This window comes from Mustela nigripes, chromosome 2 (genome assembly GCF_022355385.1).
Source record: "Mustela nigripes isolate SB6536 chromosome 2, MUSNIG.SB6536, whole genome shotgun sequence".
Taxonomy (NCBI): Eukaryota; Metazoa; Chordata; class Mammalia; order Carnivora; family Mustelidae; genus Mustela; species Mustela nigripes.
This window is the reverse complement of record NC_081558.1, coordinates 134,081,239-134,097,542: the sequence shown is the minus strand read 5'-3', so window position 1 is coordinate 134,097,542 and position 16,304 is coordinate 134,081,239. Positions and strand designations below refer to the sequence as shown.

Below are 16,304 nucleotides of genomic sequence, written 5' to 3'. Positions count from 1 at the left end.
TCCCATTCTTTCTCCTAAGAGTTTTGTTTTAGGTCTTACACTTAGGTCCTTGATCCATTTTGGGTTAATTTTTAGTATATGGTGTTAAGGGTTCAATTTCATTCTTTTACTTGCAGCTATCAAATTTTCCCAGCCCCATTTTTTTTTTTTTAAAGATTTTATTTATTTATTTGACAGACAGAGATCACAAGTAGGCAGAGAGGCAGGCAGAGAGAGAGAGAGAGGGAAGAAGGCTTCCTGCGGAGCAGGGAGCCTGATGCGGGGCTCGATCCCAGGACCCTGAGATCATGACCCGAGCCGAAGGCAGCAGCCCAAACCACTGAGCCACCCAGGCGCCCCGTAGCCCCATTTTTTGAAGACTGCTCTTTACCACTGAATGGTCTTGGTGCTCTTGTCAAAAATCTTTGAATATACATGCAAGAGTTTATTTCTAGACTCTCTCTTCTATTCTGTAGAATATGTTTGACTTTATGTCAATACCACACTGTTTTGATTACTGTAACCTTCAAGTTAAATTAGGAAGTGTGAGACCTCCAACTTTCTCTTCTTTTTCTGGATTGTTCTGGCTATTATTCAGGGTCCCTTGAGATTCCATATGGACTTTTCCATTAAATCTGTAGATCACTTTAGGCATACTAACATTTAATAATAGGTCTTCCAACTCATGAACATGGGATGCCTTTCCATTTATTTTTGCTCTCTTTAATTTCTTTTAGCAACATTTTGCAGTTTTCAGTGTGAAAGTCTCTTACCTCATTAGTTAGGTTTTTCCTAAGTATTTCATGCCTTTTGATCCTTTTGTAACTCAATGTTTCTCAATTTCCTTCTCAAATTGTTCCTTATGAGTAAATGCTGATTTTAAATCCTGTAACTTTGCTGAATCATTTATTACTTCTAACATTTTTTTAGGAGGATCATTAGGGGTTTCTACATATAAGTTCAAACTATCTACAGAGAATTTTACTGACTCCTTTCCAGTCTGGCTAGGACTTTTAGTACCATGCTGAATAATACTAGTAAAAGTGGACATCCTTCTATTCTTATTCTTCCAAGGAAAGCTTTCAATCTTTCACCATTGAGTGTCATTTGCTAGGGCTTTTCGTATTTGGTCTTTAGTGTACCGAGGTTGTTTCCTTCTAGTCTTAGATATGAGTGTTTTTATTATGAAAGGGTACTTAATTTTGTCAAATGCTTTTTTGGGTATTTTTGCCCTTCATCCTGTTAATTTGGTACAGTACACTGATTTTCATATATTGAACCATCCTTTACATTCCAGGATTAAATCCACTTGTTCAGGGTATATAATCTTTTTAAGATGCTGCTGAATTCAGTCTGCTAGTATTCTGAAAATTTCTGCAACACCGTTCATCAAGGATATTGTTCTGCAGTTTTCTTGTACTGTCTCTGGCTTTGGCACCAGAGTAATGCTGGCCTCACAGAATAGATGTAAACATATTTCCTCGTCTTCAGTTTTTTGGAAGAGTTGAAGTGGGACTTTAAAAAGGTGTTAATTCTTGGGGCGCCTGGGTGGCTCAGTGGATTAAGCCGCTGCCTTCGGCTCAGGTCATGATCTCAGGGTCCTGGGATCGAGTCCCACATCGGGCTCTCTGCTCAGCAGGGAGCCTGCTTCCCTCTCTCTCTGCGTGCCTCTCTCCCTACTTGTGATCTCTGTCTGTCAAATAAATAAATAAAATCTTTAAAAAAAAAAAAAAAGGTGTTAATTCTTTAAATATTTGGTAGAATTCTCCAGTGAAGCCATCTGGTCCTGAGCTCTTCTCTGTTGGGAGATTTTTGATTACTGATTCAACCTCTTTACTAGTTACAGATCTGTTTAGATTTTGTTTCTTCAGGATCCAGTCTTGGTAGGTTGTGTTTCTAGGAATTTATCTATGTTATCCAATTTGTTGATGTATAAGTAATACATATCCTTTTGCAATACTCTTCTACAAAACACATGACAAGTAAAAAACATTTATCTTATACAAGGAAACACTAAAATATGGGTACATTAACTAAATTCCAATGGTTCTCCGTCTGGGGTGACTTTTGTCATTCAGAGAACATCTGGCAATCTGGAGGTAATTGGCTTTTACAACTGGGGCGAGGTATGGTACTGGCATCTACTGCCAGAGACAAGGGAAGCTGCTAAAACATTCTACAATGCACAGGATGGTTCTCCAGAACAAAAAATTATTTGGTTCGAAGTACCAAAAGTGTTAAGGTGGAGAAACTTGGCTGCATTCTATTGTGAGTTATTCTAATAAGAACCCAAATTAAGTTCAAATACATTTGGAAAAATGTACACAAGAAAAAGTAAACATTCTAAAACATTTAGCAGTAGTAAGATTATATAGGACTACTTTATTTTCCCATTTTTCTAAAAAATTTCTACAATTACCATTCCCCAACCATTTCAAGAGACAAAAAATTACCTTGTTTTAAAAAATTTGATTGAGTCACTACTTCTATTTTTTTTTTTAAGGTTTCATTTATTTATTTGAGAGAGAGTGAAAGTGAGAAAGATCACAGAGGGAGAGGGAGAAGCAGACTCGCCACTGAGTAGAGAGCCTGATGTGGGGCCTGATTCCAGGACCCCAAGATCATGACCTAAGCCGAAGGAAGACACCCAACAGACTGAGACACCCAAGTGCCCCTCGTCACTAATTCTAATCAGAGCGCACACACACATTTTTTAAAGTTTCATTTAATTCCCTGCCACTGATATGCCAGTCTCTGTAATGAAAATTAAGAAAAGACTGGTATACAAAATAGACCTGGTCTTACTCTCAGGGAGCTTCTAGTCTGATGGGAGCAATTAACACTGAGTGACTATGCTAACAAATTATCATCAGTGTTCTTAAGGAAAACAGGGGCAGTGGGGTGGAAGGATGGCATCTCTAAGTAAATAACACTGAAGACTCAAAGGATGAGAGATAACCAAGCAGTGAAGGAAAGGGGACGAAGGTTAAAAAAAAGGGGGGGGGGGTGGAAAAAGCATTCAGACAGAACAGTACGTGTAATGGGCCTAAAGAGGAAAGAGCTATCGAAGTGTTAAAACAATTAAAAGAACATGAGAATATAAGTAAAGGAGATAATAAAGTGACAGAGGTAGGAGAAAAAGGGACCAGAGCTGGCAAGGCCTTGAAGGTCTCAGTAAAGAGTCCGGAAGCTAAGTGTGCTAGGAACCTACTGAAACAGAGAAGAGGCACGATTTCATTTTTTAAAAGAACCATGCTAGCTGTTTTATGAACCGGAGAAGAGCAAAAGCAGAAATAAGGCAATCACTATGGAGATGAGATTAATACTGAGGTTATAATGATGTGCCTCAGATTTTAATAGTGAGTAGAAAGTTAACAGAAAATTAAGAACGGAGTGACAGTATCTAAATAATGTCACACTTACAACCTTGTCTAAAAGAAACTTCTCTTTCCAGGGATGCTGCTGCAGAAGGAGGCAAAGGCTGTTCTTTATCAGTGACATCCTCCCTTCCACACCACTGCTGACTGGCTAAGGGGTGAAGGGGAAAGCCTGACTCAGGAAAAGCCAATCCATAAGCAGACCAGCAGTAAAAAACAATCTGTTTCACCTTGGGCAGAACTTTATTGGCTCAGATTCTCTCAGTAACTTTAACCCAAAATTACATAAAGACTAATACAGTATCAGGGCGGCAGGGTGGGGGGAATCTAGTACTGGGTTAGTGGCTGGTGGAGCAGTAAAAAAAGGATCCATGAACTCCTACCACCAAGACACTCTTACCTCAAGTATCTTGAATAATGTGAGAATGGTTCTTTAATTTTCCCCACACCCTTATTTGACCTAGTCTGGATAAAGGTGTTCCCTGCACTCTTAAAAGCTTAATTAAAGCTAGTACCCATTAGGTGGGATTTTAATTTTACGGAAATTGAAGTTACAAAAAATGATTAAGCTTTCCTAATGGCATATATCTATTGAAATGTAATCCTAGGAGCTCCCACTCTAAAAATCAGGCTTTTATATGAATCTCATGGGAAGAGTTACTGGACAGTAAACATTTAGGATGTCTTTTCCCTTCATGTTTGAGGTATATCACTTATTTTAAATTTGAGTTTACGAAAGTAAGATAAAAGATCTACTACAACACTAGCTCACAGTGTTGAATATCTTCACAGGGTCCGTTTAGAGCAGGGATCTGAGAGATCTTGACCTACTAGATGTAGACTCCATGAGAATTTAGTCTGTGTTATTCACTGTTCTATCCTCACTGCTTACAACCGAAGTTCAGACACAGAAACTGAGTATTCACTGAACATATGAATTCAATAATAGGGAAGGGTAAATGGAGAAGTCAGTAAAAAAGAGTTAACAGAGGTCACCTAACACTTAGGTAGTGGAGAGTTGTCACGGTCCCTTTTTATTTCTATTGAGCTTCTTTAAAAAAAAAATACAGCTTTATTGAGATATAATTCACACACCATACAATTCACCCACTTAAAAGTGTACAATTCAGTGGTTTTTAGTATAAAGTTGCACATAAATCACCACCATCTAATTACAGATAATTGTCTTCACCATAAAAAGCCTATACCCATGAGCAGTCATTCCCCAAGGTCTGGGCAACTACTAATCTACTTTCTGTCTCTAGGAATTTACCTATCCCAGACATTTCACATAACTGAAATTATAGAATATGTCATCTCCTCTGACTGGCTTCTTTCAGGCAGCAAAATATTTTCAAAGTTCATCATGCTGTAGCATGCAGTAGTACTTCATTCCTCTTTATGGCAGAATAGCATTCCATTGAATGTAGAGACCACATTTTATTTATCCATTCATCAGTTGATGGACAACGGGTTGTCTGGTTTGGCTACTATGCTTAATGCTGCTATAAACATTCAAGTATAAATTTCTGTGTGAACAGTTATTTTTAATTCTCTTGGGTTTATACCTAGCGGTGGAATTGCTGGGTCACGTGTTCTAACTTTGAGGAACTGCTGAACTACATTCCAAGGTGGAATGCACTATTTTACATTCCCATCAGCCATGTAGGAGGGTTGCACTTTCTCTACATCCTTACCAACACTTGTTACTATTTTTTTGTTTACTTATGTTTGTTTCCATACTTACTAAAGAACCTATCTTAGTAGGCTAAAGTGGTATCTCATTACGGTTTTGATATGCATTTCCCTAATGACTAATAATGGTGATCATATTTTTTATTTGTTTATTGGTCGTAATTAAGCTTTTTCATCACTTGAGGATAAAGGAGAAGCTGGAGAAGAAAAGGAAACTGGTGAAAATGATTCAAGACATTAACAGAAAAAATGTGAACATTCTGATAGAAGAGCCAAAACATACTGGGTTTCACAGTTACAGAAGAACCAAGAATAATGGAACAATGATTTGACAATATTAAGACTACATTTTGCTTGCTTTTCTGAATGAGCAAGCAGCTGAAAGTGACCACAGAGGACAAGGGTAAAGAGATAGGATGGGTGGCAAACAGGACAGGGTCACTTAATATAAGCGAATAGACACTACTTGTAGAGCTATCAAGATACAACTACCATTAACTAAACAAATTTATGTTTAGGAATACAAAGACATGCTATAAAAACTAAAACAAATATTAAGAGTAGATACTGAGCAACTTAAGTTTCCACAGAAGAACAGGAAACTGATTTGCTTTCTAATATGAAAAAATGTCTACCACACCAAATTATGAAACCCCACATTATCTTGGGATTCTGACTTTTGTTCATAAAAATGTAATAAATTCCCAGGTTTTTCAGAACACATAATTAAAAACGTAATTTATGTTAGGTTTAATGTAAATTAAATTAAGGGTAAAAGTGACAGCTAATAAAATTTTGGTCTAATAGTAAGCAAACAGTAATAGAAAAACCTTGGGTTTTAAGTAAAGCCAGCATGTCTGTGATCTTAACTCATTTTTCATCACAGGTACTCAACAGTGTGAATCAAAACTACTTTGGTTAAATTTACAATCTTGTGGAAAAACAGTTACAAACTACATAAAATATCTACTAACCTACTTACAACCAGGATTAGAGAAATGAAGTCAGAAACTAGTAATTTTGCCACAATTTGGTTGAAGCACATACAAGAAAGGCTTTTATTTGAATGCTAATGGACAGAAAAGGAAGCCTTCCCCAATTCGTGTGATGTGATTTGAATTATGGTACACGGCGGTACAAAAGGAACTGCAAACAAAATGTTATTCTGACAGGGAACACAAGGGGTTATTTGGATATAATGAATGATGAAGCAAGCTGGAAGAAATAAAAAGACCCTCCATTCACTCTGTATATACTATATGCCAGGCATTATTAAGCATTTAAATGGTTTAGGGAGATTTAAAAAATAAAAATAAAAAAATAAATGGTTTAGTGAGATTACCTGCCATAACTATTAAATGGAGGAACCAGGACTCAAATCCAGGTGTAACTGACTCAATAGTTCATTTTTTTCCACATGTGATACTATAAGGGCTTTTATTAATTAAAAGTGAAGGTCACCTCTTATAGAAGCAACAATAATAAACAAAGACAGAGGTTCTCAAAGTGCAATCAATAGGTCCCTGTGGGGATGCTGAAACCTTTTCAGAGGGTCCACAGATCAAAACTATTTTCATGTTACTATTACTATTTATTATAATGCTAATATCTGTATAGCAATGCAATGCAGTGGGTAAAACTACTGGTGCTTCAGTATGAATTAAAGCAATGCCATCATGCTGTATGAGTAATTACTGTATTTCAGTTTAAAAAAAAAAAGGCAACAAAAAAAAGGCTGGTTCACTTAATGTCCTTGATGAAACAGAAAAAAACTACCTTTACTAAAAACCTGCCTTTTCTAAAATTTTGTGATAAAATGGGGATTACATATAAACTACTTCTGCAGCATACCCACTTCTGCAATATGATGACTGTCTCAAGAAAAGTTTTTTATGACTGAATTGCAAATTGAACTACCATTTTTTCATGGAACACCATTTTTACTTGAAAGAACGACTGACAGACAAATTATGGCTATTCAGACAGTGTCTAGCAGATGTTTTCACAAAAATGAGCAAAGTGAGTTTATGGCTTCAAGGAAAAAAACTTATAGTGTTTATTGCTAATGATAAAATTAAAGCTTTCAAGTGAAAATAAGAATTCTGGAAAACCTGTATCTACCACTGTGAGCTTCACCAATTTCCAACATTTAACATTTTTCTGATGAACTGTTTGGTGACACTAATTGACAATAATTGTGAATTTTCACTGTACAATAAAATGTGTCAGCATTTGGAAGATTTGCATAACTCTGTGAACTACTATTTTCCAAATGACCAATACATGTCACAAAATCAGGCCATGAGAAAAGATTCCAAGCATAAGACAGACCTATACATTTTAACATAACAGAGTATGAAAGGCTCACTGATATGGCTTAACATTCCATATTACAACTAAACCTGAGAAACTACTATTTGGTGAAGTTATAATACAGTATCAAACAAAAATTTCCATAATTATCTGAAAAGGTTATTTACTCTAACCCTAAATACCCTCCCTTTCCAACTCCCTATGTAAAGTTGGGTATTTTTCATATATTTCAACCAAAACAGCATGATCACAAAAGACAGAAACAGGTATGACAATCCAACTATCTTTTCTTGGCCAAACATAAAAGAGACCTCAAAAAAATGTTAAACACATTCATTCTTTTCACCACCTAAGTTTTTGAAAAAAAACAAAAGAAAAAAAAAAAAAAGTCTCACCAAAGTTTTAGGTTATTTTTCATTACAAATTTATGTATATATAAAATAGCTTCATTATTTTTTATGAGTTAATATTTCTTAAATCATTAGCTTTAATTTCTGAAATGGTGTTTTCTTTTGAAATGATAAATACTGACATAAACCTACAAACAAAGCTCTTTAAGGGTCCCTAATTTTTAACAAGCATGAACAGGTCTTCAGCCCCCAAAGCTTTGAAAACTTCCAAATTAAGGCCATTAGAAGCAAATATATATTTTTCTTATTTAGTAGGTGCCATATAAAGATTGTTCTTACATTAATTATAAAAAAAAAAAAAAGAGTCTCCCCTAACCCTGTCTTTTACTAAATCTAAATGGAAAGCCTATACATGTGTTCTCTAGAGTTTAAAGTCCACAAAAGATACACAATTTCCAAAAATCTCTGGGACAAAAAGGAAACACTGAATACCTACTATATCCTATGGACTATGCATTTACTATAATCTTTTAACCAACTTTGAGACCTGTGTCAAGGTTGAAAGAAGTTAAGAATAGGTAATATGGTACGGTTTAAATATACAGACTTTACTTTGACACATACCTGAATTAAAATCATTCCCTTAAATGTGATGCTATAATGTCACTTAACTAGAGATTTTTCTTCTATAAAAGGAATCATTCCTGTTATTACACTGAGAGAAATGAGAACACAATTAAAAGCATATACAGTATGTGTTTCAATCATACCTCTCTGTTCCAAACTAAACCAGCAAGTACCAAAATCATCATTCAAGATTAGACTTGACAACAAACTCTCATTTTGTCACTACAGTCCTTAAGTAGATAAATGCTGCTCCAGAAAACATTTAAAAATATTTTGAGGACCTGGGTGGCTCAATTGTTAAGCATCTGCCTTTGGCACAGGTCATGATCCAGGGCCCTGGGATCAAGCCCTGCATGGGGCTCCCTGCGCCACAGGAGCCTGTTCTCCCTCTCCCACTCCCCCAGCTTATGTTCCCTCTCTTGCTATGACTCGTTCTGTCAAAAAATAAATAAAATATTTTAAAAACGTGTATTTTTAAAGATTTTATTTATTTGACAGAGAGAAATCACAAGTAGACGGAGAGGCAGGCAGAGAGAGAGAGGGAAGCAGGCTCCCCGCTGAGCAGAGAGCCCGATGCGGAACTTGATCCCAGGACCCTGAGATCATGACCTGAGCCGAAGGCAGCAGCCTAACCCACTGAGCCACCCAGGCGCCCCGAAAAACGTGTATTTTTTTAAAAAAGATTTTATTTAACTACTTGACAGACAGAGATCACAAGTAGGCAGAGGCAGGCACAGAGAGGGGAAGGGAAGCAGGCTCCCTGCTGAGCAGAGACCTCAATCCACTGAGCCACCCAGGTGCCCCCCCAAAATATGTATTTTTTGAGGACCAACATTAACTATCAGATTAATTAAAGATCAATGCTTTAAAACTACATATACATTTTTTCTAAAGTACATTCATCCCTTTAAAGCTAAATCACTCCTACAACTCTTCCCATCTTGTATATATATTCCTTTGACATACTAGAGACTATGAAAAATGGAGATATTTTGATATCGCAAAGAAAATTATCAATGAAGAAATTCTGAAACTGACTGCCTTATAAAACCAGGAAAGCTGGCAGGGAAGCACAAAAACAATTATTTCATTTCTAACTATACTTCTATCAGATATTTCATATTGTCACATGCTTGGACAATTATATGAAAAATTAGACTGTAGTTATTTTAAGTATAGCAAATATGTTCCAAGATTTGTGATGAGAGAGGTCAGTGTCTAAAAGTTAACAAGACTTAACAGCTTAACAATGCCTTTCACTCCGTATAGTTATAAACTACCAAAGCCATTTAACAACAACAAATTAGCTGATCAATTTATTAAACTCTTACCAACCAAGCAGAATTCAAGCTCACTGCATATTTTATGTTGTGTGGACAATCACAAGTTTCCAGCCATTTAATTTTTGATTATTCTTTTATTTTTAGGGTAAGTTTTTTCCTTAAAGTTGTATTTTAGATGATCTAATTATCGTCCAACAATTTATGCTCCATTAGAACTTGGATACTCTCAGAACTTCTATAAAAATCACACAGATTTATTGGAAAGTCTACAAAAGAATCCCCCTTCCAGTTTTAAAACAAACTAGATGAGCTATATTTGGTCTATTCTGACAACTATTTTATTTGAAGTTTGATCACTACCCATTTCCTGTGCAGAGTTCAGTGTATCCTGTCTATAGTTACTTTTCTCAAACTAATAATGATGATCCTCTACCAAACTGCAAGAAAGCTGCCTAGCTTTGAGTATCATCTAAGAATTCCCATAAATTATTTTACATGGATACTGACATAAAGCCTAATTCTTTAATGCTTTATGTTTCAAAAACTTAGCATGACCACATTTTGGAAAGGTACCTTACTGAAACATAAAAATGAGTATCATTTTGAAAGCTCCGAATCAGTTTCAACTTCTAACACTTAGAAATTGTGACTTTAGAAGGGTCAACAATTCCCTGTGGTCAAACTGCCCTTCAGTAAGTAATTAAAAACTTTCCCCTTTAATTATAAATTCAATGTAACTTAAATTCTGTATGGACACAGAGAAAAAACAAAGAGCCAATTGCAAACAAGGGAGTAAAAGAATCAACTGCAATGAATCCTATTAAATCACCCTAACCCCCAAGCAGAAAATCTAAAAGTGATAAAATGCTCAGACAACGGCTAGGCATCCTCCTAACATCAACCTATTAATTTTCACAACACTAATAAAGCAGATGTCAAGTACCTCTATTTTAACGGATTAAAGAATCCTAAGACTGACGGACTCTCTCAAGGTCATCCACAAAGTTAGAGATCAGCAGATTACACTAAACTCTCGGACTCTGTACTCTATTTCAAACCAAACAATGTCAGATCAAACTGAAAAATGGTACGATTACCTCATTCTATGTTGTTCTATATCTGTGCTGCCCAGTAAGAGAGCCAATAGCTTCATGTGGCTATTAAGCAGTCGAAATGTAGCTAGTACAAATTGAGATACACTTTAAATGAAAATACAAACTGGTTTTTGAAGACTTACTATGAAAAGAATATAAACTATCCCAATATTTGGGTGCCTGGGTGGCTCAGTGGGTTAAGGCCTCTGCTTTCGGCTCAGGTCATGATCCCAGGGTCCTGGGATCAAGCCCAGCACAGGGCTCTCTGCTCCGCAGGGAGCCTGCTTACCTTCCTCTCTCTCTGCCTGCCTCTCTGCCTACTTGTGATCTCTGTCTGTCAAATAAATTTTTAAAAAATCCCAATATTTGTTTACATTGCTGATGTTATACTGGTATCTTGGATGTACTGGATTAAATACAATTCACTGGACAGTGATGGCCCATACTTTTTTTTTTTTTTAAGATTTTATTTATTTATTTATTTAAGAGGAAGAGACAGCAACAGAGAAAACTTGTGGAGAGGAAAGAGAGGAGAAGGCTCCCCACTGAGCAGAGCCTGACATGGGCCAGAGCTCCAACCCAGGATCCTAGGATCATGACCTGAGCTGAAGGCAGATGCTTAACCAGATGCCCCAGGTCCATACTCCTTTACAAAACCTCCCAATGAAACAGATGTCATCATTAAGACCTAAACCAAAAGCAGTATTTTCTTAGAATCTGTTGTGGCAAAACAGAGTAACCATATTTGGAGGGCATGGTTATGGGCATAGTAAGTATTCTGAGGAACACAGATATACATGTAATTAATAAATACAAATAGACCATTCTAGTGTTTTGTAAGAATTTTAAAAGAAGTTGCTATTTCATTACAGGTATATGTGACTTTAAGTGAGGAGAAAGTATAACTTCAATTAGAGTCAAGTCATTTCCTTAAGTGAAAAGACCCCTATTCCTTTAGTACACACAGGGTTATCAAAGTCATCAGGGATGCCCATAGGCCCTATAAACGTCTCAAAAAAATCTGGTTAATGTGTATTTATAGTTATTTTTTAAAATCACCTATAATATTGTTTCAACAGTCAGCACAATATTATTTTGACTAAAGTAATGAGAAATTCACAGCAAGAGGAAATATCAATTTACAAAACAAAACAAAAACAAACAAATAAAAAGGACCACTATAACAGTCTGGCAATCCCAGAAAAGGTTACACATAAAGTTACCATATGACCCACTAATTCTACTCAGTGGTATATAACCAAAGGACTTGAAAACAAGTCCGCATGAAAATGTGTACACAAATGTTCATAGCAGCATTTCACATAACAGTTAGAGTGGAAACAATGCAAATGTCCATCAACTGATGAATGGATAAACAAAATGTGGTATATCCATAGGCTGGAATATTATTCAGCATATTTTTCATCCACAAAAAGGAAGGAGGCATTGTTATATTTTTGTTACATGTGTGAACCCTGAAAGCATTATGCTACCTAAAAGAAGTCAGTCACAAAAGATCATACATTGTATAATTCCATTTATAGGAAATACCGGGAACAGGCAAATCAAGACAGACAAGAGAGTAATGGGCAACAGAGATTACCCATGAGTTAGGATTTCTTTTTGAAATGATAAAGATGTCCTGAGTTGACTGTGCTAATGGTTGCACAATTATGTGAAAACACCAAAAGCCACTTTAAATAGGTGAACTGTACAGTATATGAATTACAGCTCAATGAAGCTGTTTAAAAAAAAAAAAAAAAAAAAAAACGCAGCCAGAAATGTACATGGGGGAAAGGATTAGAAACTGTCAAGCATCTAATAGCTGTTTTTTGGAATTTCATAACCTAGGGTATTTATGTTTTTAAATTTTGTAATTCTTTTCATTCTAAATATTGATATTAGCAAAAAAGTTTCATTACATCACTACACAACTAGGTAAATTTAATGAAGAAAATCATAAATTGTACATTTAAAGTAGTAAGGATGGCATGTGAATTACTTCGATAAAAATGTTAAAATTTTTTCACTAAAAAAAGGATCACAGGATATCTCACATTAACCTTAAAACAATCACAGAATTACAGCCACAGCCCCAGATATTTAATACATCCTCAAACTACAAAACCCACTAAAAACAACACAAACTACCTTAGAGATTGAATGGCTTTGTGAAAAGCTCAAAAAATAATTACTATCTCAGTTAAGCAAATGCTCAAAGTTTAGAAACAGGTGATGGGAATTTCAAGATTTTAGTATTAAAAAGGACACAGGGACAATATAAAAAATACAACTTGACCACTAATCTTTTATAAGCTAAACTCCTGATTCAGATACAGGATGCAAGCATTTAAAAAAAAAAAAAAAAAAAAAAAAGATTTACCTAGACTCTTAAAACTAAAGGGAAGAAGTCTTCTATCAAAATTCTGTGATTTGTCTATGTTTTACCCACACACCTCATGTAGCCTAACAACCTCGGGAAAAGCTGTATCGAAGAAACTGTGAAGGGTTTTTTTTTCACCTTTTTAAAATAATAAAACGTGATGGTGCCATTCCATAGCCCACCCCATCCCCCACTACCACCACCAGCAGGTGGAGGGAAAGGATACTGTAGACTAGAGGATGACAGCTTTGTATAACCCTGTGGACTTTATATGTAAGAATGCAGCTGGTGGTCTCTCAGGAGGGGATAAAGAGATTTGTGAGCAAGCTGAAATAAGGGGTATTCTTTGCCTGGAAGAGGGCACACCGTGAGCCACATCTTCAATCAGCTATATCCAGAGTAAAACACAGGCCGCTGGAAGGCACTGTTAGCATCATCAGGATGGCCTCTCACGCCGGGGGTGTTTTTTTCAACGGAGAAGTTGACTCCTGTAGTTTGGATATTGGGGGGAGGCAGGGGTAAAGCGGGAGTCGGGAAGACCAGAAAAAATGCCTTTAAGTGGAGACGACTCGGACCCCGCAGGGGAAGTTCCGAGCCCCACTCGGTCGCCACACTCTCGTCCCCCCCACCTCCCACCGCCCTCCTCGCGGCGCCAGACGTCGCGGCCCGGGAGAGAGCCGGAATCGCCGCCGCTGCCGGGGCTGGGGCCGCAGCCCGGCCGGGGCAGCGCGGCACACGCACGCCTCCTCCGCACTCGCCGCGCCCGGCCTCCCCGCCGCGCGGCCCAGCCCCTCATACCCGCGCCGGGCCGGCTTCCCGGGGCAGGCCTAGGCCGCGTCGGCCGTACCCCAGCACCTCGCTCCCGGGCGGAGGTGGACCAGGCCCGACACAAACTTCCCGGCGCGTTCGCAGAGGCGTCACGGACTGGCCGGCCCCCAGCGCCATTCCCCCGCGGCCCGGCGGCGGCACCCGCCCCTACTCCCCACACTCGGGAGTCCCGGCGGAGATCGGCCCGAGGCCCACAGCCCCTACCCCTCCGGCGCCCCCGAGTTTACCTCCAAGTCGCGGCCTTTGTTCTTGAAATTCTTGAGCCGTTGGTTGTCCAGTTTCTCGTTGTCCGCCATGGCCGGGCCGGTGACTCCTTCCCCCGCCCGGGCCCCGCGGGATCCGCCCCAACCACCACGCCGCACCGACACTCCCAGGAACCGGGCCGCCGCCTGAGCTGCAATGCCCGCCGGGCCGCCGCTTCCTTCCTCCTCTCACCTGCCTCCGCCGCGGCCTTCTCCTCCTCTCCCCGCCCGCCCCCCCCCGCCCTAACCCCACCGCGACCGCAGCTCGGGCGAAGACAACTGCGGGGCCGGGCGGCGGCAACGGCGGCGGAATGTGCTGCCGGCTGAGAAGGGGGAGGCAGCCTCGATCTGAGGGCCCCGGAGCCGCGGCCACGCCCATCACCGCAAGCCCAGTTCGCCGATTGGCCAACCAGGCTCCGGTGCGCTCCACCAATCAAAAAGGACGATGGAGAGCGGGGGCGGAAGAGAAAACGGAAAGGGGAAGAGAGCAGCGTTGGGAGGAAGGGCCGGAGGACTGGAAGGCTGGGAGGGGCGCGGCGGCGGCAGGGCGGGGAGCGACCACGTGCCTCCGGAGCTACCGGGAGGAAGCGAAAGAGAATTGGACCACTTGAGGAGAGGCGGGGATGGAGAAGGAGAGAACCTGGGAGCAAGTTGGTTTGCTCTTGTTGTCCGGCCGCCCCAGATCTCTGTGTTCCAGGTTTGAAGCGGAGTTAAAGTTTTTGTTTTGTTTTGTTTTCCGGCGCGCCTTCTCTTTCAGGGCATTGCTTGCGCGCTCCGTTGACTTTACTGGAAGTAGGAGATGCACGTTGGGTCAGTCCGGTCGGGGCACGCCCTTCCCCCACTCCCCAAGGTCCATTCCCAGGCTGGGGGTCCCCGGGCAGGGCCATAGAGTTTGGACCGGCTGGGGTGACGTGCGTTCGGGAGTCGCGGCGGAAAGCGAGAGGGACAGTGGGTGGAAAAGGGAAAGGACGCAGTAGGCAAATCTGATTCATCCTTTCAGACCACGTCCCCGCAACAGGTAGGACCTTGGGAAACGCGGACGATCCGGTAAGGATACCGCCTCTTGGGTATTTCATTTTAGAAAGTTAAAAGAAGTTACTTGGCCAGAAAGTACTAACTTCTGTAAGGCGGTGACTGTGGCACCTGACATAATAATGTGGTATTGTAACTGTTGAGGAAGAAAAAGAATTCCCAAGGATATACAATTGTATCAGAATATTATTACTAGAAGCAGAAATGACACAAGCTACGAAGGAACGTGTTCAAATATTTCAGAAAAAGGGGGGAAGGAATGGTTTAAAAATATATTTACCAATTAACATCACTTCAAATATGTAGGAAACGAAGTAGGCAGCAAAAAACTCCGGTCGTAAGGAAAGGGGGCCGTGTAGGAATATTGGGTGCGTTTAAATTTGGCGAGGTATGGTGTTATCTTTCGGGAACTTTTACTCCTCGCCCGCCCCTTTCCTCCCACTTCCTTACTGATCTGAATACCTTCAAAAGTGTACTTTCAACCGCCTAGCGGAACAGAAGCTGTATCTGGAAATAATTCACACTGAAGGTTAACCTGAATGTAAATTCATTGCAGATCTTAAAATATAAATGAAGTTCATTATAGATCCTATTCTCAAAATAATAATTTAATTGAAGTAACATTGCACACTGGAGCACTGAGGTTTTCAAAAAAAGTTTAGGATAAGTTCAGTTGAAAAGATGGAGTGTGTGTGTGTGTGTGTGCGTGCGCGCCACCATTATGGATTTTTGTTATGAACCGAATTCTATAAAACAAATTACTGGTTGAATTCCCACCCTATGAATATAAGTTATCCTGTCGACATGCATATATAAACGAATATTTTGTACTTCTTGGTATAAATACCGTGATAGCTTTCATGATGAAGTTTATCAAATTGTCTATCATCCTATGTCTATTTCTCCTAGCTACAGCTGATTGGTAATTAAACAAAAACTTGAGTTTCTCTGCAGAATACCCCTAAAGAGAAGGGCGTGATCACAGTTACCCACTGAGAGGGCCGCAGTACAAACAAGAAATGCCACAAAATGATTTATTTTCTTTTATTATTATTATTTAATGTCTTTCTAAGGTCTTCCTTCCTCTCTAAACAGCAACTT

The 16,304-nt window shown here is 39.3% G+C and overlaps 1 protein-coding gene across 2 annotated transcripts in view; it reads right to left on the bottom strand.

Moving 5' to 3' along the window:
• The window catches only part of KPNA4 (karyopherin subunit alpha 4), a 55,932-nt gene extending 41,534 nt beyond the window's left edge, over positions 1-14,398 (bottom strand). Inside the window, exons 1-2 of one of the 2 annotated variants that reach the window (XM_059391632.1) lie at positions 14,157-14,398; positions 13,468-13,589 (exon numbers count right to left, since the gene is read on the bottom strand). In XM_059391632.1, coding sequence (XP_059247615.1) covers positions 13,468-13,479 — 12 coding nt within the window. In that variant the 5' untranslated portion in view covers positions 13,480-13,589; positions 14,157-14,398. The remainder of the gene's footprint in view (positions 1-13,467; positions 13,590-14,156) is intronic. The other variant, XM_059391631.1, reaches the window with a different exon arrangement.
• Positions 14,399-16,304: the final 1,906 nt, after the last annotated feature.